We start from the raw sequence: 26,351 nt of genomic DNA, 5'->3' as shown, positions 1-26,351 counted from the left end.
GAGAGAGAAAATGAATAGTAAAGTTCTTTGTATTACGATGATGATTAATTGGTACAACAATGCTTCTTTCAGCTACTTATATCAACATAACAAACTACTACTAATCGTTAACAAAACTAAAAACTCATCACACCAGATCATGTCTTATATCAATCTTTGCTATATAAAATCACTAAATAGTGATACATCATAGTGTAGTATGCCTTTAATTATAAGTACGATTTTTAACAATTACATGTATATGAACTCATCTTAATTAACAAATTTCTTGCACCGATAATGGAAATGGATTTTGGGGATCTTATTTTGTTAACAAAAAGAAAATATAATTAAATTGGTACATGAAAGTTGTACGTATTTCATCCAAAGCTATACGTATGTGGCAAGGATAAAACCCAGGAAAAATGCCAAATTGATCCAAAAAGGCCAATGCTGCCAATTTCCAACTCACTATTTTGCTGATGCACTCAGTTTACCAAAAAGTAAGCATCTTGCACAGAATTATGATTTCATTGACTAGTATGCCCTTGAGGGTGACATCACATCCTCAGCAATACCTTTATAAAAGCTGCTTCAAAATTAATAAATTAAGTGTGTGTACGGCAAGAAGAAAGGGGTACTTCGGTCAATGAAATCTCCTAAGGATTTTTAACCTTGCCTATAATGCAAACTTAATCCGGATATAAGTTTAATCAATTTGATTAGAGTATTGCACTCTCTCAACACTCACGTTAAAATACATGTTCCCTAATTTAAATGAGTTTAACATAAATTATCAATCGTTAGGTTATAAAAACAAAAAACAAACTTAATTATATAGAAAGCTCTTACCTAGAGGTAATAGGAAATTAAAGGAAAAAAAATGGTTGGACAGGGAAGCTTACGTGTATATTTGGTGCTTTGGGATGTATTAACGCATGCAAATCGGTTTGGAAATATTTACTGTGTGCTGTGAAAGAATTTTATGAGTGTTTTTTGTTCTTTATGGGGATGTTTTATTTTTCCTATGGAGCCCCTTGCTGCTTGTGGGATCGAGTTTCGAGCTTTGTGATAGGCTCTGTAATCTCTCTCTCTCTCTCTCTCTCTCTCTCTCTCTCCCCTTATGAAGGAGTTTATTAAGGAGGACACTCCACACAAGGAAGCTGAGGGTTGGAAGAAAGAAAGAAAGAGGAGAGAAGAGAGAAAGCTGATTGTTTCGAAAAGCTGATGAGAGTTGAAAAGATTAAATAAAAGAAAGAAGGAAAGCTGATAGATAGCATGAGGTAACCGAAAGAAAAGAAAAGAAAGAAAGAGCTTTATTTTTTTCTTCCTCCTCCTCATGTCCCTTGTAGCCTTTGTAGCTCCGTCTCTCTCTCTCTCTCTCTCCCCACCTCTTCCCCAATACATCACCATCCTCTTATTACTATTACTTTTAATCATATATATTAAACTTCAATTAGAGAGAGAGAGAGAGAGAGACATCACTTTGCATCTTAGTTAGCTTATATTACAGAAGATTTTCAAGCAGGAGAGATCAGAGTTTCTAATTCCCTATGTTACCCAATAACTCTTCTTCCTTGGTCCCTTCTTCTGATCCTTTTTCTTGCTTAGAAAATGGCAACACCAATAAAAGAAAGAGAAGACCTGCAGGCACTCCAGGTACATACATACATCTATTATTTATATCATCAATTGATATTAATGTTGGAGTTCTCTCCTTGGTGTAATCTTTTGCTTAATTTGGCTGTGCGATCGATATATTTTTTTAGGATTAGGCTGTATTAGCTGGACGATGTAAAATGATGTGTGATTAACATATATGTATATATGTGATATTTTTATGTGCTATATTAATTTATGTGTATGTGTGATATAGATCCAGATGCGGAGGTGGTGTCACTTTCACCGAAAACCTTATTGGAATCGGATCGTTACATTTGCGAGATCTGCAACCAAGGGTTTCAGAGAGACCAGAACCTACAGATGCACCGGCGGCGGCACAAGGTGCCATGGAAGCTGCTGAAGCGAGAGACTCCGGTCGTGAAGAAGCGGGTGTTCGTGTGCCCAGAACCAAGCTGCCTGCACCATGATCCCTGCCACGCCCTCGGCGATCTCGTCGGTATCAAAAAGCATTTCAGGAGAAAGCACAGCAACCACAAACAGTGGGTTTGTGATAAGTGTTCAAAAGGGTATGCAGTTCAATCAGATTACAAGGCACATCTCAAAACCTGCGGCACCAGAGGACATTCTTGCGACTGCGGCCGTGTTTTCTCTAGGTAAGGAAAAAGTGGTTGTCTTTTTTTTTTCAACGATAGCCCCCTCAATTCCTCCAAACACCAACGGCAGTCAAAATTTCTTATTATATCTTTAAACACGCATAATTACATGATCAAACCCAAACAATTAGATAGTGCATATCCCAATTTCTATATCACGTTTTTTTCTATTGAATTATGAACATGATAAATGTTGTACATACGTAAGATCATGATTTCAGATGGTAAAAGGCTTCCAAATGCATCATGATATATATCGAACCTTTCAAGCTCTCTTTTTGTTAATTGGTTTTGACTTTGATAAAGTAAAGAAAACAGCGAAAAGGTTTTGGTCCCTGATGAGTGGTCTTGACTGACGGAAACTCAATTTGGAAAATCAAGTATATCTTAACAGATGTTTTTCTCGAAATCTATTTAGGTCATATATGTAGAGACTAGAGAGGAGATGTTTTGCTCCCATAATTTAATCTTTTAACTTGGTTAATTTTTTTGGTATCCTAAGACGTACAATGGCTATATATTGACTAAGGACGATGTGGAATATATCATAAAGATTAGCTTTTCAGTAGTGATTAACATGCTTTTATTCCTACCTAATTAATATATAACTATCCTTGATCCTCTAGCTACCATTTCAATCCTTGTTGCTCCTTTGTCATTGTTTATTCTTGGTAATGCTCCTTTATCATGTTCAAATGGCAAGGCTAGAGAGACCAATTATTTAGACTAAATTTTGTAAATTATATGATGTGGTTGTTTATGATTAGAGATTACTTAAGTATTAATTAACATGTTTATTTCATATTTGCAGATTTGGATGCCTTGTTTTAAACATCCATATTCAATCAATATTAAGCAAATCGAGATGTTATATATCTATATACGCAAAACTAATACGCTTATTAACATATTAATATATGTGGGACTCAAATAGAATGGTAGGATTCACTTGTATTAAACAGCGTGTCAGTTTTAATATTATTATACGCATACTTGATAAATGCATAGTTTTCCTTCTAAGTTTATTTGATATATTTAAATTTATTTTGGTATATAGGGTTGAGAGTTTCATAGAGCACCAAGACGCTTGCAACATGGATCGTGTGCGGCCGGAATCACAAACGCTGCAACCGGCAGCATGCCTGTCACGAACGGCTTCAAGTCCTAGTCCATCCTGCAGTGACAACAATTTCAGCAGGGCTCCATCCACTTGGCCTCCATCTAATAATTTGGCACTACCACATCCAAGTCCAACTGAGTACACCAAATTAATCTTAAGAAACCCTCCTGACCACGCTGATCATCATCAAGCTACATTGTCCAAGAAGAATAGTAGTAATGCACATTACAATTTGGATCTTCAGCTCGCAACCACGTCGAATATTAATATTCCTATCAATGAAGTATCTGTTTCGTCTAAGAGAGAAGAAAACCATTCCACTCAGCTGCAGCTCTCAATTGGTTCATGTGAATTTGGCGGGGGTGATCGTAGTCATCAGAACAAAACTATTGAACAACATTCGAACATTATGATGGCGAATCGAAATTACTCCTCGAGGGGGAACGAGGTGAGGGAAAGGGAAAGGGAAAGCAGCAGTACAACTACTAATCATCACGAGCATGATGACGACGGTCAGAAACCTAAACCTGCCACCGTGGCTGCTGGGATATTGAGGCTGAAAGAAGAAGCGCGAGAGCAGTTAAGGCTTGCGATGGCGGAAAAAGATTATGCTGAAGAGGCGAGGCAGCAAGCGGAGAGCCACATCAAACTGGCGGAGAAGGAGTTTGCAAATGCCAAGAGAATAAGGCAACAAGCGCAGGCCGAGTTAGACAAGGCTCACGCTTTGAAAGAGCAAGCGGTCAAGAAAGTGAACTCTACCATTCTCCAAATCACTTGCCATGCCTGCAAGAAACAGTTTATGCAAGGTGCGCATGAAGCAACAACCAATCAACATTCTCTGGTTTTGAGTTACATGTCATCGGCTATAACGTCAGATGATCATCGATTAGAGAAGGATATCAGTACTCGAACCCATCGTGCAAAATCTGCTAGCGCCTAAGTAGTTTCCTATTTTCCATCCTCCATCTCTCTATGTTTAAACCTTTTTTTTATTTTTTTATTTTATGTTTTTGTTCTCTATTTCCTTTGAGGTTCTATCATATTACAAGCTTGTAATTAGGTAATATAATTAAGGCTTATGAGTAGACGAGTGTTGCACCGATCGTGCAATTTGTGTGGAGCTATTTGTTCATTAATTATTTGATAAATGAAGATCACTATCGATCATAAAAATATGTGATGCATGATTTTGTTGAATATATATATATCCCCTTTAAATCCAAATATATCTTGATTTCTGTGACTAACCCACCGAGGTTAGCTCAGTGGTAAGGATGGGTAAGGTGGTGTGTACTGGCTCAGTTACCCTAGATAGGTTAAATTTCTACTATAAATATTTATATCATCAATAATTAGGTTGTTAATTTTCTCACTGATCATGATCTGTATATGTATTCATATTCAATGACCATGAGTAATCGAAGGAGAGATCCTGGCCTCTAGTTTTCTCTTGGATCCCTCAACATGACAACATTTATATACATGTGATGTGAGAACCCTAGTGTTAGATTTTCTGTTTGGACTATGTGAAGATATCTCATAATGGAGGTGAGCTCTCCAGTCTTCATCACAAGTCCATGACCACTGACCAGACTAGCATTTAAACCCTAATCCGCACTGAGCGAAATTGATATCCTAAAAGACTTATATTTATATAATATATATATATATATATATTAATATTATATGTAGATGTCAATATTATATTATAGAGAGAAAAGCGAGAAGACTAGTCCTTTTTGTGACTGCAGGGTTGTTCTGGTGTGTATATAAATGATGAAAAGGGGATGAGCATTGATCATCACCATGTTTTTCAGTTCCCACACAGACTCAGTTGTAAGGACGGGTGGGTTAATGACAAATTCAGAAGTCCTTCTCAACGTCTTCAAACACACAGACACAAACAAACTCCATTCATAACCATATCACATACATATGATCACACTCTCTCTCTCTCTCTCTCTCTCTCGCGCGCGCGCGTGCGCGCATGCATCAGAATCAGAGCCACATAGCAGTGCCTGCAAAGAAATAAAAAGAACAGCATCTTTCCAAATATGCAGAGACCATTCAAAGCTTTTCAAGTTAGAAAGATTACTTTTTCTTTGGCTTGGAAATTTAACTGCGGCTTGGAGACTGCCTCGTGTGTATATTTTGTTTTATTGTTCACTAATATATAGGTATGGGGTCAGATGTTCTATCCTGCGCACCAGGTCGTGTACACATAAGTTGTGCATGAACCGTTTCAATCTAATGACGCCATAACAACACTGCAACAACAATTTGACGCCTCTGATGCCATAACAATATTATAACAATACCACAACAATTCAAAGACACTGCAACTACACGCCATTAGTTGCTCAGGACCCGATTTTATTGTTGTTGGCGTCATTATTGACCTGGATCATGCGCACACAATCGTGCGCAGGGTAGAATTTGGGGTGTATGGGATATGGCCGAAACCAAAACACAAGGGCCAACTGACCACATTTATGCAATTGAAAAGCCCAAAGTCGTATATTAAATTAATTTATTATCTAGTGCTATTTAGAAACACAAAATATCAACAACATTGCCCTATCATTGTATGTAAAACTCATTTGTTTAACAAAATAACCAACAATGTACTCAGTTTTTTGCTTCTGAATATATCACTCCATAAGTTAACAGCTAAAAACTGAAACGCAAGATTCCTTTTGTTGGCCTTGTATTGCCAGTCTTCACCCTTCAACCCTAATGCTGACCACAGTCCTTCACTTAACATTTTTCTGGTTCACATCTTTAATGCTCATGATTTTCTATTATTATTTCTTTTTCTTCTTTAACATACGTAGGTTGCTGACTTCACTTAATGGTAACAAAAATGTTCACAAATTGTGTTTTCTGATAGCCTAATACTTATTTCTCTCATCGCCACAGCTTCTGACGAAGAAAAGGTTCTACCAAAGAACCAGTTCAACACAAAAGCTACAAATCAGTGTGTGATTTCTCCTTCAACTTTATGGACCTCACATTTCGTTGACCAGTGCAAGGCCTCTGCGGTAGAAGCCTTGAAATGTAGCATAAGGCGTTCCTAATCTATGAAAATCCATTTACAAAGCAATCCAAGCCCACAAATGCCTGTCTTGATCAACAACAAAAGGCCCATCGTTCACCTTAAGTACCATTGAACCCAAATCAAAGTTCGAAGTGTGATGATATGAAAAGTTACGCCGCGTCGGAAAGTTAAAAAATCTTGTAAGAACTTATAAGAGTTGAGCTACTCCTCTATGATCTCTAGTGGTTTATTCGTCTTAACTTCTTTCATGGTATTACAACATGTTAGAATTGTGTAATAGTATTGATATCACAAAGTACACAATACTGAATACTGGTAACTTGGCTTAAAAGTAATCTAAGCCCCAAAAGGAAGATAAAAAATCTAACCCAATATGACTTAGAATCCTAACTAGTTCTCCTACACTAACACTCATATTCGCCTCACCTAGTTAAACTGTCCACATCTTAATCTTGAATTTTCGGCACAAATGAAAGAGTGTGTGTAATGATCTGAAATTGTCCCTAGTACTAGAAAGTTAAAAAACCTTGCAAAAACATATAAGAAATTGATCAGTCACAACCCTCTATCAATTGGTTTTGGAGTTGAAACCACAACTTCCCTAATAAACTGTAAACCAGTGAAGAAATGATGTTGCAAAACAAGGAAGAACCACAGTAAGCAATGAAGGAGAGAAAGAGAGTTGAAAAAGCTTGGAGAGGAAGAAATCTGTTGTATTGTATTGATATTTTCTTAACTCATACAACAACTTCATTACAAGCTTATATATGACAGCTATAGTAGCTTACAAGCTAAGCTACTCTTATAATCAACATAACTACCTTCTTAATCTCATGACACTTGTCTAATCTACAATCATTGGATCTTAATACTCCTAACATAAACCACGTACTTAAAATTAGGATTACCATTGTAACATAGTTGATAATTAGTACTATACATAGTGGTGCCTTGATCGAAGGCTGCAAGGCAGCACATGCAATGAGGAAATGTACTTGATCATGACTAATTAAAGAGAGCAAATGAGATATACTAGGAATGGGTGATGGAACATTATAAAACCAGTTTAATCTTAGTCTGCATATCTAGCGACAGATTATTACATGCATATCAGGTCAATTAACTCAAAGATTGTCGGGTTCATGAACATGGAACATTTTGACCACGTACGTACATTATTATGTGTAAGCTAATTGCAAGAGGAGAACCTCAATCAGGACGCGAATGCAAGGGTGGAAGACAGAAATTATCTTATATATAAAACACACACCTTTTTGTCCAACATTAGTATTTACATGGATTGTGATATCATCATTGAGATTTTATGGACATAATATATACAGACGCTCTACCACTAAATCAATCTGTGTATTTCAAAAAATTCTATCTTATTCTTTTCCAAAATAGAGGTTATGTATAAAGTTTATAAAAGTATTTATAAGTAATTACATAAAATTTACATACAGTGGGACTACAACTTAGCCTAATACACTGCAACATATACCTATGTATGTATAGTATAGTAGAGACAATCTCTTGGTTTAGTAATTTGTAAAGAAAATAATTTTCACACATTATTTTTATCTTCTAAGACATTATTTTATTTATGATTACCATCGAATTGAATAAATTAAATGAAAACACTGTACATATTAAATAAGTGTTTGAGAGGCTAAAAGATTGTGTCTGTTTGTCAGCTAAATGGTTGTTAGGGTAAATATTGAGTTAAAAAATGGTCATTAAGCAGCCATGCATGGCAGGAGTTGCAGACTTTAAGCCAGCTCCAGGCATTGGTCTTGCATGTCATATGTAGCCATATATATATGCCAGCTTGTACAGTCAGGAGTACTCATGCATCTATATACTACAGTGACTTCACAATGAAAGTAGGTAAAAGGAAACAAGGGAAAGGCTTCCAGCAAAAGCCAAAAGCCAAAAACCTAAAGCTAAAAGCCGAAAGCCAAAAGCCGAAAACATAATTCCCGACACGGGCCGCACCACACGATACACATCAAGACTCAACAGGACTTGAGAGTGAACCGTGAACAGGAAACCGCTGCCATCCAATTCCCCACCTAACTTCACATCACGATATATATTATAACTGTATCTCCCACAACCATTCTTATCCAGCTCACACCGTTATGAGCACCATATCTTGCTCGTCCAACCTAATTCTCTATGCTTGGTATATGTGTTATGTGTGTATATACTTTCTCTTATTTTTTCAACAATTCCATGTATATATTTTAATACGTTATTCAGAAATGAATATATTTTAGATGTTATTCATAAAGAATAAATTAAAAAAATTCAAACTGTTAAAACATCCAATTACAATGGAGACAATAGATAAATAATATGTGCCTCAAATATACAATTAAATAAACATCCTTTGATTCCATATTGTTTCAAATTGATTTTTATAGAGATATTTTTTAGGAAACCTAAAATTAGACGGTTTGAAGCATGAAAATATAATGTGAAGTAGCACTACAAAGATGTTCCTCAAATACTTAAGCTTATTTGAGAAGTTTCTCAACTGAAACACACTGTATATATCTTGATCACCATCTGCTTACTAATTAACTTTGATTACCTTAACAATCACAAGGGTCATTAGATATATGGCATATGAATATATGGTATTTCTCAGACCCTCTAGTGAATGTCATAGCAACAATATTGATTTGGAATAGGTCATATACATCTGTATATGTGGTGGATATATATTGCAGAGTTAGCATGAAAAAACAGATACATATCTGATTCCTGACATATATTCGTTGTGTGACAGTATGAGCTAATAATGGCTTTAGGCTTCATTTGCTTGGCTACATGTGGACTGGAGAATTAGTAGATGGCTTTCTGAACAGGTTTTCAGTGTGTGGTTGGAGGATGATCAGGACCGACCTTCCTTATTGGCAGCAAATTGTATCATTGCATTGGTAGTAACCAATACTGTTGGAGCCAGTTAGAATTTTATGCATGTAATCCGATTTTTTTAATTAAGTAGTTAACAGAAATTGTACGTAACCCTACTTAGATATATTAATTAATTAAACTGAAGAAGAAAACAAAATCGTAGCAACTGATTGCAATCTTGTCGTAACATAAGGAAGTGAGATAGATTTTTTTACCTATTGATGCATAAGTACAAAACACGAGGAGTGGCCCAACTTTTGTTCTACTTTCCCAACGTGAATTATTGGATCAAACCCATACCACCTCTGCTTCACGGGTCCCCCTCAACTCATGATCTGAAGAATTTTGCTAGCTTCGTGTGTAAATTTGTAATTGCTCCCTGGCTTGGTCGCTTTAATTAATGTCTAAACATCCTATTTATAGGTTCGCATATCTCTAAAAGCTTCAAGAGTCCAAATAAGACACTGAAAAAGGTCCCTTAAAACTTAAAACCCTAATAAAATATTGTAAACTATAAAATTTGGTTAAAAAAAACTCATATATCACAACAAAATGACAAGTTTGATGCGTGTTACTATTCTTTTCAAAACGGCATACTATAAACTCAAATCAGATACTAAAGCTTAAACCTGCAAAATTTTATTCTCGCTGCTCAATTTGCCCCTTCCGCCGTATGATCTATATCATCTTACTCCAAATTAAAAAGAAAAAAAAAATAAAAAATAAAAAACAACCATGTTCCATGAACCATCCCTCACACATAACTTCCTGAGTTGGACGACCTTGACTCTGCATTGGATGATCGAACAAATGTTCCTCAATTTTTTTTTATTTAAATGTATTGTGTTCATGAACCAAGACAATACATCTAAGAGCAACTTTTTTTTTCAAGAAATTCATACTCATCACTTTATATTGTAATGCGTATATCATTTTATTTATACCATATTAGAAGTTCATATATTCACAGTCTTCCATTAACACTTTTGTTTTTACTAAGTTTACAAATTTGTCATGTCATTGTCTCGTGAATTCATTTGGATCTTAATCATTGTTTCTCTAAAAAATAAATAGTTTGTTTCTAAAACAATCTACTCACTATAATCAAAATATAATTTTTAAACCCTAATTATTTTGTCATTGTTTCACCCTTAACCTTAAGCATTCTCAAGCTTAATGTTAGGGTAAATTTGTTACCCTCGCTGTATCAATTAGGCGACAGAGCGTGATATAAAGTGACAATTCGTTGCATTGAACATTTGAATGACTACTCTGTATCGTGCCGATCATTTCACAAAGATTCTGGACATATCAAACAGCTGCATGCCATACAACCGCATAATAAAATGCTTATATTGATTTTATTGCTGTGTCCAAATGCCACCGGAAAATCCCCCCATACATATAAGATTATCGGTCAGGTACCTCATTATATGCTCGTTCTTTCTGTTTTTGTCATTTATTTTTTCATTTTTCAATTGGATATAAATCTATCCTAAGAAATAATATATTACTAATCATGCTAATATTGTGTCAGCTTAATTACTTACACATGCACAAGTACGCGAAAAAAATATATATATTAGTAGTGACCATCTCACCTATAAATTAACTGCGTATCATGAAATTCTATTCTTCAACAGTTACGACCAACATGGCACTAGTGTAAATAATCCAACCAAACAGTACCACATTGGAAACCTGTGTCTCTTTTAATATACTGTAATTACAATTATCAAACACATAGAAGAGAGAGAGAGAGCGACAGAGAGAGAGAGAGAGAGAGAGGGGAAAAGAGAGAGAGGGAGAGAAGGGGATGGAGGGAGATCATGATCCAAACACAAACGAAGTATACAAAGAGTGCTTGAGAAACCATGCAGCCAGCCTCGGCAGCTACGCCACAGATGGTTGTGGCGAGTTCACACTTGACCACGCATCCCCAGGCGGCTTACAATGCGTCGCCTGCGGATGCCACCGCAACTTCCACCGCAGAGTCACTTACTCAGCCACGTCATCGCAAGCTGCAGGAGGCGGGAGATCAGGACATCATCAACACCATGTCATCATGAGCTGCAGTAGCCGAGGTCGAGATCCCGCCGAAAATATCATAACACAAGACCAACTTATTGACTATAATGCCGGTGGAGGTGGGTCGCCGGACAGCGGAGAGAGGATGAGCAGCGGGAAGAAGCGGTTCAGGACTAAGTTCACGGCGGAGCAGAAGGAGAAGATGCTGGCGTTTGCTGAGAAGTTAGGGTGGAAGCTGCTGAGAAAAGATCTAGAGGACGAGATAGAGAGGTTCTGCAAGAGTGTAGGGATAAGCAGACAGGTGTTCAAAGTGTGGATGCATAATCACAAAAACCTTTCATCTTCTTCTACTTCTGCATCCACTGGCAATGCGTCTTCTCTCACTACCCAGTAGTACCACCTCTCTACTCTCTAGGCACTAATTAATCCTCTTAATCCATCGCTTTAGCTTTAGCCTTTTATTTTCTTTCCTTTTTATTATTTGGACGTGTTTGGTCCTCATCATTTAGTTTTTTTCTTTTCTTGTTTTTCTTTCTTTTTTATCATTAAGCTATATATAATTTAATCCTACCTTATCTCTGCGGTTGGTTGTAATTCAAGGGATGCTAAAATGCAATTTGTTTTTTTTGTTTTTTCTTTTCACCGGTTACATTTGATTTCTTACCAAGCTAGATAAAATGGTTCTGTATCTAATGTTAGGTAGCGATCCTTTCAATACATCTTAATTTGAAAGGGGTTTTACCATGGTTGGTCCCTGAAATGGGACCTTCTAATTAAAATTATTTATGAAATAGAAAATTCATTAATTTAGTCCCTAAAAATGAACGCCGCAAATCAATCTGGTGTTTCAATTGCTTTTTCGTCAAATTTTCTATGGTTTTGTGAAGCCCTTATTCCACAACCAAGCTGAATTAATAGATGAAAACGTTCTAGCGGCTTTTAGGTAGTGGCAAATAAGTGTGAAAGGCGACCGAGTTCGCTTCAACCCTGCAAATGCACATACATAGTTTCAAATAATAGATTACTGATTGCAAGAGTTACACACGTAGATTCCTAAAGGAAGCATCGTAATGGTAAGGAGCTCCATTATTAGTTCTCTAGAATAATACAAAGGCATGAAATTTGTGTATAAAATTTGGGTCGCAAACACATCACCGGTTAGGTCTTTTTGGGATTAATATGTTCTTAACGAACTCTAGTTTACAAGAAAGAGATTTACACTTATAAAAGATGGTACACTACTTTAACTAGCTGTCTTAATCCACATTTACGTTGTATCGCTGACTAGATTACTAATATTTGCAGCATGTTAGATCACTTATTCATGGAATATTATCCGTGGCCCCCCTACCCCTTTTAGCTAGTTTCAAGGCTTTAGAAAAAAGTTATATGAATATATTTTCCTTTGAAGAATCTAATTAAAAGATATTTGCAACTCTTTCATGATTAATAGCCTTTGCAAAATGAGAAATGCTAAGGAGTCTTTTAAAAGTGAGATTTTTATAGATTTTTTGTCGCCTTATGTTTTGGCATAATGTTTTATAATGTTGGCATGTGAATTAACGTCAAACTATGAGGTGACAGAGAATCCATAGAAAGCCCGTTTTTAAAAGACAATCCCCTAGCATTTTTCTTGCATAAGTAAGTTCCGAATCACAACAAAACAAAAACATGAGATTCGCTTAACTTTTAATGATAGAGGTTATAGCCATATTAGGTTAATCGTCCGAGTAATCATTTCCATTTGTTGTTTTGCATAGACAGTGGAGACACAACATAAAGTTTTGCCGACAGACACATATACCTTACCTCTCTCGACCTCTCCATTGCTACCAATCGTGAAGACACCTGCGTGTCTTGTCTAAATCAAATTAAGGTGTCGACCTTATTTACATTACTTGCCTGCCATGGCATCTAGTGAAAGTTAAAACTTACCATGGGGAATTGCATAAATTCGTCCTCAGCGTGATTTCAAATTCCCTCAACCTCATGCAGTATATGTGAAAATAATAAAGATTGTTGCTGGTCAGGAATTGTGGATTATATACAATTATTCCATTTCCTAATGCATATTAAGTAATAGTTCTTTTAGAATTGCCCCGATACTTTTTGAGATAAACCTTTCAGTTTCAAATCTCGGGAGTAATCTTGATTGTGTCGTGACCTTCCTCTTTTAGGGAAGTGAGTCCTATGAAACGAGTGATCTATCGTGCTTCAAGCCAAGGTAGAATGATTGGTTATTCACCAGTGTACCAGACTGTTCAACAGGGGCGGCCAAATCATCCACTAGGAGCGGCACACCTTTCGGAGTTGTTGACTCGATGTCTATAAAGTATGTATGTCCTTGCAGGCATGTTTGCAGTTGGTATATGATCTCGTCACTTTAGCTAGATCAGAGGAATGCGTCTGGAGCAACATTTTGAAAGTTAGAATACATCACACTTGTGTGGTACGGGGATGGAGGTGAGACATAGTGGGCAACGTCTACACAAATTCACATTGTTCTACAGGAACATTGACGTTCTTATCTCCCCTTAACAACGGGGAGACTTGTCTCATTGAAGTGACAGTCCGCACAATGAGCAGTAAAGATATTGCTTACAAGGGCTCTAAGAGAGCTAGTGTGAAGGAAAATCATAATCGACAAAGATTCATATCCTTCTTTGAGGACCCATATTGGTACATTGCGGCGGCATAACTTGGCACATGGAATGCACACCCAAATGTGTAAGTATGAAATGTCAGATTCGTACCCAGTAACCAACTGTAACGTCAAAAATAAGTTAGGTGGCAAGGGCGCCTAAAGGCGGACCAACATTGTAATACCCTAAAAATTTAAATCTATGAATTAGATATTCATAATTATGAATATGCGGAGAAAATCGAAAATAAATCGATTTATGGTTATGAAAATTGAATTGAGAAATTGTAAAAATTTTGCTTCCGGAAATTATTATAACTTACGTATTTGTATTATAGAGATTTTAAATTATTTTTCAAGAATTTATATTAATTTTTTTGAATTTAGGTTTAAATTAAACAAGTCACGAAATTTGAAGTTTGGAAATTAATTATATAAAATCCGTAAACCTTTCGAGGTCACAATTTATATGTTTGAATAGATCTCGATCTCACGAATGCGTAGGTGCAAACCGTTCGTGAAATTGAGTTATAACGAAGAAGTTATTAACGATTGAAGTGGAGGGCAAAATAGACATTTTTTCATTAATTTGGAAGGCTCTAGAAAATCTGGAGTTATGGGTTGATACCATGTGTGTGGCTATGAGGAAGAGAGGGTTGCAGGAGAGAAAATGAGGGAAAGGGTGGACTAATGGGGAAGAACCGGGAGGAAAAATAAGAGAATGGGGAACACCGAATTACCCTGGACTTGACCTAGTTAGCCGGCTCTCGTGACGGTTTTCGTAGGTTTTATGTCTGATTCTCGATAAGTTTCTTCGAGTTATTACCTGGAAAAGTGTTTGCGACCTCCCCTTTCTAAATTCTATCAAAAACCCAAGCTATTTTGGTCTTTGTTTCATGGGAAATGCACCGGTGGATGTACGGGGTGGACGGCAGCGATTCCACCATTTGGGAAAGCAACACGGTTGACTACCACCATGGTTCAACTCCTGGTGAGGCAGGGAACAAAGCCCAAACAACTGTAGGGGCGGCGAAGCACCGGAGGTGACGGATCGAAGCCACCCATTTCTAGGGTTTCCAGTGGGTTTAAGGGAAATTGGAGTTTTTCCCGGCCAAATTGGACTTAGCAACAAGTATAAAACTTGCTCTATTCATTGAGATCTTCATTTCTGTGAAATTTGAGAATTTTTGGAATTAGTTAAATTTTCGGGTCGAGGCGTTACAAAATGGTATCGGAGCAAATGATCCTATCTAACAATGTGAGATATTATTGGTGTTTGTGGATGTGAATTGTAAATTTTGAATTGTATTGATATTGCATTATTCTATAAGTTCTATGTGTATGAACAAATTTATGTGGAGTGCATATATTGTGAATCACATGAATTGAATTAAATTGAATGAAAGTAGAAAACTTTAAAATATTGTATTCATGTTATAGCTTTGAAGATGAGCGTTTGGTTTAAAGTTTCGGATTAATCTTGAATTGAGTTGATATTATGATATGCATTATGAAAATGTTGAATGTTAAGATGATGGTGAAATTGTGACAAGTAGATGGAAACATTGTACTATACTTGGGCAAATGAGAAATGTTGAATTGAGCGGAAAAAGGTCCGTGGTGTTGAATTGGGCGAAAAAGGCCCGTGGGTATTGAATTGGGCGAAAATGCCCGTGGACGTTGATTTAGGCGAAAAGGCTCGTGAATGTCGATTTTGGGCATGATGGCTCATGGAATGGGAGGAATGTTTGATTGGGCAAAATGGCCCGTGGATGTGGATTTGGGCGAAATGACCCATGGAATATGGAAAAGTGGTTGAATGGGCATAAATACCCAGTGTTTCTGGGAGAAAAACTCCATGTCTGGGCTGTGAGAATGAGTTATCAATGTTATGTGTGGGAAGGTATAATTGTCGGGTATATTACGATTCTTTCCAGACTGCTAATCACTTGTTGGGATAAAAAGAAAATCGTGGTAAAATCTTTGTTTGGCCAATGATGATTATGCTTAGAAATTCTTTATATTTGTATTGGTCAATGATAATGATGGATCTAAATTTTAATAGTTATGAAAGTTATGATTTATTGAACGGGAATGAAATTATAATCTAAGGTTATGGTTTGTCCATTAAAATTGGAATGGTGGAAAGATCATGAAGATTTCTTCATTTATTATTAGTGGACATGAATAAAACTATGAAATGAGATTTTGAGTTTGTTTAACATAAACAATTTCCTGTATTGTGTTTTTTATTATTATTATTATTTTTTTTTTTTTTTTTTTTTTTTTTACATTTGATGAAAAGAATTGATGGGGGAAAGCTTGTGATTACAAATTTGATTGGTTTGGTTGCCATAGTCATGAGTTGTCGTTGTTGGATTCGATATCGCAAACAAAACCAATGAAGAGCACATATTCTCATGGCTATGTGATTAATAAGGTTTTTGTTGGGCAATGGAGTTGTGACGTATATATATATATATTCTCTTCTTTGGTTAATGGAAGGTGAATGATGCTCTAGAGGTGTGAGTCACTAATTTATGTGATCTGTGACTGCACTTAGAAGCAATTTAAAAGAGAAACAATTAAAAGAAATATTTAAAAACTGTTAAAATTTACTATGGGTAATTAGTTTATTTGCGGATATGAAGGAAATCATAGAATGAGCTTTTGTTTTCGTTCAATGTTAACAGTATTGCGGATTGGATTTAAATTCCAAATTTTTTATACAGTGATTATGGCTAGATGTTCTGGTGTTTTTACCAATGAATGTGGTTGGAAATATGTGTGTGAATCATGATGATTATTCGTTGATCTATTTATTTTGAGCTTGAATAAAAATCATATGATTTTATTCCCTATAAATGGAAGGGCAAGATGGGTTCTAATTTCCTTTCCGTTATTTGATGGTTGAAATCTCGGAGACGAGATTTATTTTAATGGGGGTCGAATGTAATACCCTGAAAATTTAAATATATGAATTAGATATTCATAATTATGAATATGCGGAGAAAATAAAAAATAAATCGATTTATGGTTATGAAAATTGAATTGAGAAATTGTAAAAATTTGGTTTCCGTAAATTATTATAACTTACGTATTTGTATTATTGAGAATTTATATTAATTTGTTTGAATTTAGTTTTAAATTAAACTAGTTACGAAGTTTGAAATTTAGAAATTTATTATCTAAAACCTGTAAACCTTTCAAGGTCACAATATATGTTTGAATAAAGTTTAATCTCACGAACGAGTAGGCCCAAACCGTTCATGAAACGGAGTTATAAAGAAGAAGTTATTAACAATTGAAGTGGAGGGCAAAATAGACATTTTTCCCATTAATTTGGAAGGCCCCAGAAAATCTGGAGCAATGGGATGATACCACGTGTGTGGCTGTGAGGAAGACAGGGTTGTGGGAGAGAAAATGAGGGAGAGGGTAGACCAATAGGGGGAGAATCGGGAGGAAAAATGAGAGAATGGGGGAACACCTGTAACGACCTGTATTTTCAAAAATAATTATATATAATTATGTGTTGTATATACTTATTAATTTCAGAAAGTTTTGTATTACTTCTTATTTATTCATTAATTCCTTTATTTCATTTTTCTATACTCTAATTTGCTATTATTTTGGACCCAATAAGTTCAGTACACCATTACGGTAGTATTTGAACGTAGTATTTGAACTATATATTCATATTATTCATTTTCTTCCCTTTTACATTATTTTATTAAGCTGTTTGTTCTATTCTAATTAGACCAAAACTGTAGCCAATTAAAGGGCTTTTACATCATTCCTATCGAAGAATTAGCTGACTTTGTATAGCTATAATAATAGAAACCTAGGGTTGTAGAGCGATGCAGTCTGTGTACCAAGTAAGGACCAGAGAAAGTGGAGAGAGAGAGAGAGAAGGAGAGATAAGCCAGAAACCAGAACTGAGAAAGGGCTGTGGAGTCCAATCGACTCAACCTGTATCTCGTTGTGTATGGGTAAACGATTTCCATACTTCATTTATCCTCTCCATCACTGTTTCCTTTCTTATTGTTGTCTTGGATTAGCTACTGTTATCCAAAACTAGTTTATATGCAAGCTTCGTATGCATGTGTGTTTATTTATGCAAAACCAGTTTTATATGAAGAACCAAAATATGCATATGCTTAAACCCTATTTTGGCACGTAAGAACTACTATGCTTATTTGGGTATTGTTTCCTATTGGCTATATATATTTTGTTATAAAAGATGATATTCAAAAGGCTGCACATATGATATCAATTTACCAGTTGTTGGGATACTATCTTTTATAAATTGGTTTGACAAATGGAATTCGGTTAGAGATTTCTATTTTCCCAAAACAACAACCATACTTTTATGCTATTTGAATTGAAGCATTCTATTGCATAATGCAAAGAGTTTAATATACGAACTTTTACATATCATTCATAATACTAACGGATTAGTGCTTTTATCTAATATATAGCTTGGCTGAAGTATGTTAATGTACTTATGTATTTTGAACTATACCTTTGCTTATTTTATAAAAGTATTATAGTTCAAAAGTTCCTTCACTGATGACCATGCTATTATAAATTAACCAAATGACTTTTGAATTAGTAGTGTGTAATTAGCAAGTTTAAGCATGTTGACTAGGATTAAAGTTCATGTCATGTTTTTAGTAATTGCTTACACTTGTGGATAGGAGTTGCTGAAGGTAGACTCTTGTAGTAGAGAGTCAGAGCAATGCTTTGGAATCCAGGTAGGGGAAATAAGGCAAATCTTTATGGAAATTGATTTTATTAAATTTCGTGTAGTGATAATATTCTTGATCTTTTTGGTTGATTAATGTGGTTGAATATTAATTAACTAATTGCTTTAGTTAAGTGTTTACTTGTTATTGGTTATGGAATTATTGTTGAAATGTTATTTGTTAAGAATATACTATGATACATGTGGAAGATAAATTGATATTATTTGTGTATCAATCATGTTGATGTGGTGGGAATTTCAATATTCAGATTGGAAGCATGGAAATAAGGGTAGCTGGAAGGGATCTTTTGTGTAGTTGAATCTATTCATTGTGAAACCAGTTCCAGGCTAGCCCGATGTGCACGGTAGAATAGGATATCGACGGGAATTGTCGATGTGGGTGATTTGGGCCGGAGATCAATGAATTAGATAAGATGACTAGCAAAAAGGGTTTATGAACTTGGGATATCATATGGGGGTTAGTTTCTATAATAGAACCTTTGAACCACCTTTACAGGGGTAAAATGCATGGTATAAGAGTGCAGGTCCGCGTGTTTTATTATATAAATTCACGAGGGTAATTGAAGGGGTTGCATTGCATTCATGCATTATTAGCAATAAGGATTTGATATTTGGCTATATGATTTCAAGACACTTAATTTAATATTGTCAATTACTGTGATAAGGTTATGTCCCTACTGAGCTGTTGAAGCTCACCCCTCTATTGTTATGCAAGTTTAAGAACTAAACAGTAAAAAAGGGTAGATGGGATGGGATTGGATTAAGTGTGAGGATAGAATTTTGTGTTTATTTATTTTAGTCTTGTAAAGAATTATCGATTTCTTGTTATAAGAGGAATTTCATATTTTTCCACCCAGTTTCACTTTCTTTTTATTTAATTTTATTTTTTGCGTGCCGGATTCGGGTTCGAGATTTTTCCTATTGACCCCAAGTCCGAGGCGCAACAACACCGGATCATCCTAGACTTGATGGACCCAACCCGGTTAGCCGACTCCCGTGACGGTTTTCGATGGTTTTCTGTCCGATTCTCGGTGAGTTTCTTCAAGTTATTACCTGGAAAAGTGTTTGCGACCTCCCCTTTCTAAATTTTATGAAAAGCCTGAGCTATTTTGGTCTTGGTTTCGTGGGAAATGCACCGGTGGGTGTACGGGGTGGACGGTGGCGACTTCGCCATTTGGGAAAGCAACACGGTCGACTACCACCATGGTTTGACTACTGGTGAGGCAGGGAACAAAGCTCAAACAACTGTAGGGGTGGTGGAGCATCGGAGGTGACAGTCGCAACCAGCGGGTTTGAGGGAAATTGGAGCTTTTTCTGGCCAAATTGGACTTGGCCACATGTATAAAACTTACTTTACTCGTTGAGATTTTCATTTCTGTGAAATTTGAGAATTTTTTGAATTAGTTAAATTTTTGGGTCGGGGCATTACAAACATAGTTGTGAACAAGATTGCAAAGCCCTAGGCAAAAAATGAAAATTTGTTGTGTTCATCAAGTTTTGGGTGATCATTTAAATTGCACTTTATGATTGCTATGTGAGGCTATTTTGGGGTGAACATGGGAATTCGATGTCCAATTATAAACCCAAAAGAAATGAGATACTTATCGAAAATCTTAGATATAAACTCTCCAGCATTATGCAGTCTTTCAGACTTTATGGGATAATTAAGGTAAGTATTTATATAGTTTGCATTTTGGTTGAATTAGTCCATGATTATTCACTTGAATCCACTATGAAAAAGGGGTCGTTTCGTATCTTTGCTAAGGATGATATAGAAATCAAATTTCCCAACCAAACAGGCTTGGCAAATTATATTTGTAGGCGCATGATCCTTACTTTGGGTAAGGAGATGCATAGTGATATCATTGTTCGACCTACGTGTCCCAGAGAGTCGTGCTAAGGCAAGTAAACTGCTTGAGCAACCTAGCTTCAGGTCGGGCACATGTGGTGCATCCCAGTTGGGGGGCAGCCCATTGGCTTTAAAACAAAACTTTAGGCTCATTTTTAGGGGTGGTGCAAAGATATTCCACTTTATTTTCTTCAGTGGTTTCATTCATCATCGTTGTTCTCTCGAATATCCTTAAGACTCATCGACATTCTTTCGGAACAAGGAGAATATAAGGTATGTATAATGGTAATTCAATACCATTCAAACCACGAGGAGCGTGCATTGTATCGCATTCATCCAAACAACTTTCTCACGTTCGTACCTAATCACGTGTCTAATTGATTTTGGTCACATGTTTAAGAAACATGATTCAATTAACTCATTGTTTGCCAACTAAATGGCAAGAGAAAGGGTATATAAAGTTTCTAACAAGCGATCCTAAGATTTTATTCTTAGTCATAATTATAAGTCACTTGTTAAAAAAAATTCTAATAGAATATTCCACACTAGCCATGTGATTTATGAAAGTTGATAAAATATTCCGCTCTAGCCATGTGTTTTATGGGTGAAGGGTCAAGTGTTTTATGGGTGAAGATTAAATTTTTTTTCTAAAAAGCGATTCCTAATATTTTATTCTTCATCAAAAAAAAAAATTTCTAACAAAATATTCCACACCAGCCATGTGTTTTATGAAAGTTTTCAAAATATTCCACACCTGGCTAGTGTGGAATATTTTGTTAGAATTTTCTTTAAAAAGTGGCTTATGATTATGATGAAGAATAAAATCTTAGGGATTGCTTATTGGAAACTTTTTATAACCTTCACCCATAATTAACTACACACGTCTATTTCTCATGCCATTTATTGGCAAACAAGTTTTGATAGTCCAACTATCCAAGAATTTCTCTTCTTTTCTTTGTTCACACTACGGAACACACAACGGTCTAGAGAGGTGTTAGTTCTAATATTGTAGATGACGAGTTTAATATCAATTTTTTCCCTACTTATTTTTATTTTTTTTCTATTCCGTAACATGGAAGAAGAAAAAGAAACACTAAGGAACAACTAATCTAGCTGTAGCGACTCCAAAGCAATCATCCGAAAGAGTTCAAACTAAACAAGGAAGAGGCTCCATAAGCTCTTGAAACTCCATCTCGCTATTTGAACCCAATTTGGCTAAATCGTCAGCTGCAAAATTACACTATCTATGTACATGTATCACATTACAACTCCAGTTCTCTATGATCAAACTTCTGTACTCCGAGACAAGACCATAAAGAGGATGATTATTAAGGCTAGGCGAACCATGAACGAGAGAGAGCACCAAAGCAGAATAAGCCTTCACAATAAGATGAGAGGAATTTTTAGCTTTAGCTATTTTCAACGCATTAAACAAAGCCCAAAGCTCAACATGGAGAACTTGCCCAACTCCTTTTCTTAGCAATAAAACTAGTGATCTAGTTACTGTGTCAGTCTCTAATTAATCCTCCACTTCCAATTACCCCGTTAGAACCAAGCCTAGCACCATCCACATTTTCCTTAAAGGTCCCAAACAGAGGAGGAACCCAAGCCAAGAGAACTTGCACTAGCTTTGAGATGCTAGCATTAGCCTTGAGCCATTTGGTAGAATACTCCAAGATGCATTTCTTTGGATCATGAGGTTTAGTATAATTAGGACAAAATATAGCACAACACCTCCACCTCCTTATGAACCATAAGGCTACAGCAAAAGTAAGATTCCAAGATAACCCAAGCTCATGCGGATCTTTGCATTTTAAGTTTGCCTCCACACAATCAAGAAAGGAATCAAATTGGTTTCAATGAAGATGATGAGGAAAAGGAATATTGCTTCAAACCCTTATAGCAGCATGACACCTCGAGAAAACATGCGAAATATTCTCCACTGCATAATTACAAATCTAACAAAAAGTGTTGCTAGACATGTGTATTTTAAAACGTTGTTTCCTACTGTTTATTGTTGTATCAAAATAAAAAAAATAAGAATGAAAGACTTGAAAAAAAAAAAAAAAGATAACTGACAGCTGGCAGCTGGCAGCAATTTTATTCTTTATAAGCAAGATAACAGCTGAAGAAGAGAACATGAAGAAATTAAGAGAGAGATATTATCGCAATTAAATTAAAATTGAGAGAGAAAGGAGAAAGATATCTTTGCAAATAACATGGCAACAATACTACCAAAGTCTTTTGCGCTGAAATCAAACAACAACAAAAAATACTTGCGCTACATACATCGAAGTATCGAGAATCTTGTTGGGCTTGTCCAACTCTCCGAAGACAACGTTAAGAGCGAATACGCAAGGTTCCAGATGGAGCCGGAAGAAAGCGGTTACGGAGGACGCGTGCATATCAAATGCTGTTACAACAACAGGTACTTGAGAAGGGCGAACCACTGGCGGTATTGGATTGTAGCTGGGGACTTACGAACCAGAGGAAGGTAGAAATCATTGGTCCTGCACATTGTCCGAGCCTAAGGTTGTCCGTTCAGACAACAAGGCAGTCATCCGATTGATCCACGTGCAACTCGGGCACTATGTAACGTCATTCACTATAAACGACTTCAATCGGTGCCTCTTCGCAGAGACAAAAACCCCCAACCGCCACAACGCCATGGATGTGTACGCAGTCGTCGACTTGGAACCGCTTCTACTACCGCGCCCTTTTGTGCTGAAATCAAACAACAACGACATGTACTTGCGCTACATGCTTGATCAAGAAAACAACATTCATCAGATTCTCCGGTTCTCCGCACAGGATCGTACGAGCCAGTACGCACAGTTCCAAGTCGAGCGGCCAAACAGTAGGGACCACCAAAATAATCACTACGTTCATATCAAATGCTTGTACAACGGAAAATACTTGCGAAGGATGGACAAATCTAAGCTATTCATCCTTGCTACGGCTGACAATCGAGACGAAAACACAGAAAGATGGACTTGCACATTGTTCAAGCCTGAGAGTGTCGGACCAACCGGAAACAACCGCAACAAGAATGTGCTCTGCCGACTACGCCATGTCGCAACTGGCCTCTATACAAAGCCATTTGTTGACGACAGATTAGAATTACGCTTGGGCGATGAAGTCCCTGACCCCTACGAAGTTGATGTCTACACAGCCATTCGCACCCATTACATGATGTGATCATGTGTTGTTTTTGCGCATGTTTCTCTAGAAATATTCACGAGAATTCACTCGTTCTATCTCAGTCACCTATGGCTTTAAAAAGTTTGTTGCATGAGCTAAATATAATTGTGTTACTTGAAAACGCGTAATTTTGATTTCCTTTTTAGTTTTTAATTAGTTCACTGTAATATGTATGTGCTAAAGGCTGTAGCTGTTAAAACGAGTCACTAAGAGTAGATAACATAGGAGTCCTTTATTAGGAAAGATTTATGTTGGGTTATAGTCTTCCTTATAGAACAAGGTTTGTATGTGATATTGTAAATCCTTACTGAATAATAAACGTGAAAATAATATGTATAACATTCTACAAAAGCAATAAACACAGCCTATCCTTGTGAAAATTAATGTATGTTTTTAGTAGTGGGTTTAATAATAGTTCATGGCATTCATTCGTTACCTTCTATATATAAATCCTACTATTAACCGAAGCCAGTCCTGTAACATATCAAATAATTGTTTCGTACAACGCATGCACTATCATGTCAAAAAGTTAAAATGCACATAGCATAATTCGTTGCAATACCACCACAATGGCATTCATGTATTCATGTGTAAGTAAATGTCTCTTGTGAAAAGAGATTTTAGAGAATGACTTGTTGCACTAACACATGGAGTTAATTACTCTTTGTAATCTCATACTTTTATTTGAAAGTGAGCGAGATAAAAGTCTCAATTAATTCCAACAGACGAGAATTCCGACTGATTCTACAATAATACCAACCACAAATGTTTAATAGCCCTAACCCTCTATAGAATCCAAACACTACAATTCACTTCACTTGTTGAGCATCATTCTCACAAACTCCTCATAGTTCACCTGGCCATCGCCATCTTCGTCCGCTTCACGAATCATTTCATTCACTTCTTCATCTGTCAGTTTCTCGCCGAGATTCGCCATTACATGTCGAAGCTGCACAATTAGGCAGATTGTCCCTTTAAGTTTCCACTACACACATTCTTCAATATATCATCATACAAACAAGTAATTATGATCTTTACCTCAGCAGCAGAAATAAAGCCATTCTGGTCCTTGTCAAAGACCTTGAAAGCCTCTTTGAGTTCCTCCTCAGAATCAGTATCCTGCACAAGTTTTAATTCAACAAACTTTGTAAACCATTCCTATTACATATCCAAACCACAGATAGAAAGAGCAAACCAAAACTTAATCAAACGAACCAAAACATAATCAAACTAATGCTTCCAATTCTATTAACATTGACCCCGATTCTTACTCACCCTACAGTCAAGACTCATGAAGCACTTGCTCTTGATTGCAAGTCATGATCGAGAAAAAAATTGCAACATGCTTTAGTTATAACTGGAAGCGAGAATTATCAATCATATACTTGGTTTCCACAAGGATTAAATTAGAACAGAAGAAATACATTTTAAACAATGACGGATCAGTTGGAAGATTATTGAACAACTCGTATATATTTACTGCAGCGATTTTATATAAAAAGCTTAGGGTGAAAGTTCTAAACAAGTACAATTGTAACATAAAAACCCCATCGTCATATGATTCACCAAAGTACAGTAGATCACTATCCTGAGATTCAACAATGTGAGGAGATTACATACCTTCATCTTCCTCGCCATCAAATTCAGAAACTCGGAGAAATCGATTGTGCCATTCTGATCAGCATCAACTTCACTGATCATGTCCTGCAATTCAGCCTCGGTGGGATTCTGTCCCAAAGATCTCATCACAGTCCCCAACTCTTTGGTAGTGATGCAACCTAAGTGCAAACAAAAACATGAATCTAAAGTACTTCTACCTGAAGGATGGGAGGTACCAAAAATGTACGAAACAGAACCCATAGACATGTTTTCTTTGTCTTTCACAAGACGATATTCTAAATTAATTTATGACACGGGAAGAAAGATTCGAACTTGGATGCAAGACGACGGACATACTGCCTAATCTGCATCTACAGACCCATAACATGTCAATTCAGAGACATCAACATTTCCAGATTTGACATGAATCATTCAAAAACATAATCATAAGGGGTAGTTGAAAAACTTGTTTCGTGAACTTTCAGACTACTCTCATACAAAACGAAATTAAACCCAACAAATATATACATGATTTATATACACATACATATATAATACACATATGTAAATAAGAATGTGTAGAAATATATACCATCGCCATCTTTGTCAAAGAGGCAAAAAGCTTCCTTGAACTCGGCGATCTGCTCCTCTGTTAGTTGCTCCGCCATTTTTGGTCTCTGCTCTCAAGATTTTGGCCAAAAGTGGACTGCTGCTTGATCTCTCGTTGAAGAATTAAGTTTTCGATCAAAATGTCCCTACAAATGTGTTAGTGGTTAATTACTTGTTAGAATTTGGGAGTCTGATCCGACGGTTGAGATCGCACCAACGCTGATTTTTGTACGGCCATGTGATTGCGACCCCACCGCTACTCGCTTGCACTGTTGCACAACGTACTGGCGCGGATATCTAG

The 26,351-nt window shown here is 36.3% G+C and overlaps 3 protein-coding genes across 3 annotated transcripts; 2 read left to right on the top strand and 1 right to left on the bottom strand.

Annotated features, from left to right (window-relative positions):
* Positions 1-1,025: 1,025 nt before the first annotated feature.
* LOC137713442 (zinc finger protein SHOOT GRAVITROPISM 5-like) lies at positions 1,026-4,577 on the top strand. The gene is made up of 3 exons (XM_068452737.1): positions 1,026-1,638; positions 1,856-2,255; positions 3,313-4,577. The coding sequence occupies exons 1-3, from the start codon at positions 1,533-1,535 to the stop codon at positions 4,313-4,315; spliced, it is 1,509 nt and encodes a 502-aa protein (XP_068308838.1). The 5' UTR covers positions 1,026-1,532; the 3' UTR covers positions 4,316-4,577.
* A 6,362-nt stretch (positions 4,578-10,939) lies between these two features.
* On the top strand, positions 10,940-12,255 carry LOC137713206 (zinc-finger homeodomain protein 11-like). The gene has a single exon (XM_068452481.1). It carries the CDS (start codon positions 11,175-11,177, stop codon positions 11,778-11,780), a length of 606 nt encoding a protein of 201 aa, XP_068308582.1. The 5' UTR covers positions 10,940-11,174; the 3' UTR covers positions 11,781-12,255.
* A 12,240-nt stretch (positions 12,256-24,495) lies between these two features.
* Positions 24,496-26,178, bottom strand: LOC137711897 (calmodulin). Its single transcript, XM_068451055.1, has 4 exons — positions 26,034-26,178; positions 25,463-25,620; positions 24,881-24,961; positions 24,496-24,791 (listed from the first exon to the last, which is right to left on the bottom strand). Exons 1-4 carry the CDS (start codon positions 26,107-26,109, stop codon positions 24,657-24,659), a joined length of 450 nt encoding a protein of 149 aa, XP_068307156.1. The 5' UTR covers positions 26,110-26,178; the 3' UTR covers positions 24,496-24,656.
* Positions 26,179-26,351: the final 173 nt, after the last annotated feature.

Source organism: Pyrus communis, chromosome 13, assembly GCF_963583255.1.
Source record: "Pyrus communis chromosome 13, drPyrComm1.1, whole genome shotgun sequence".
NCBI lineage: Eukaryota > Viridiplantae > Streptophyta > Magnoliopsida > Rosales > Rosaceae > Pyrus > Pyrus communis.
This window is presented reverse-complemented; position numbering and strand designations above follow the sequence as displayed.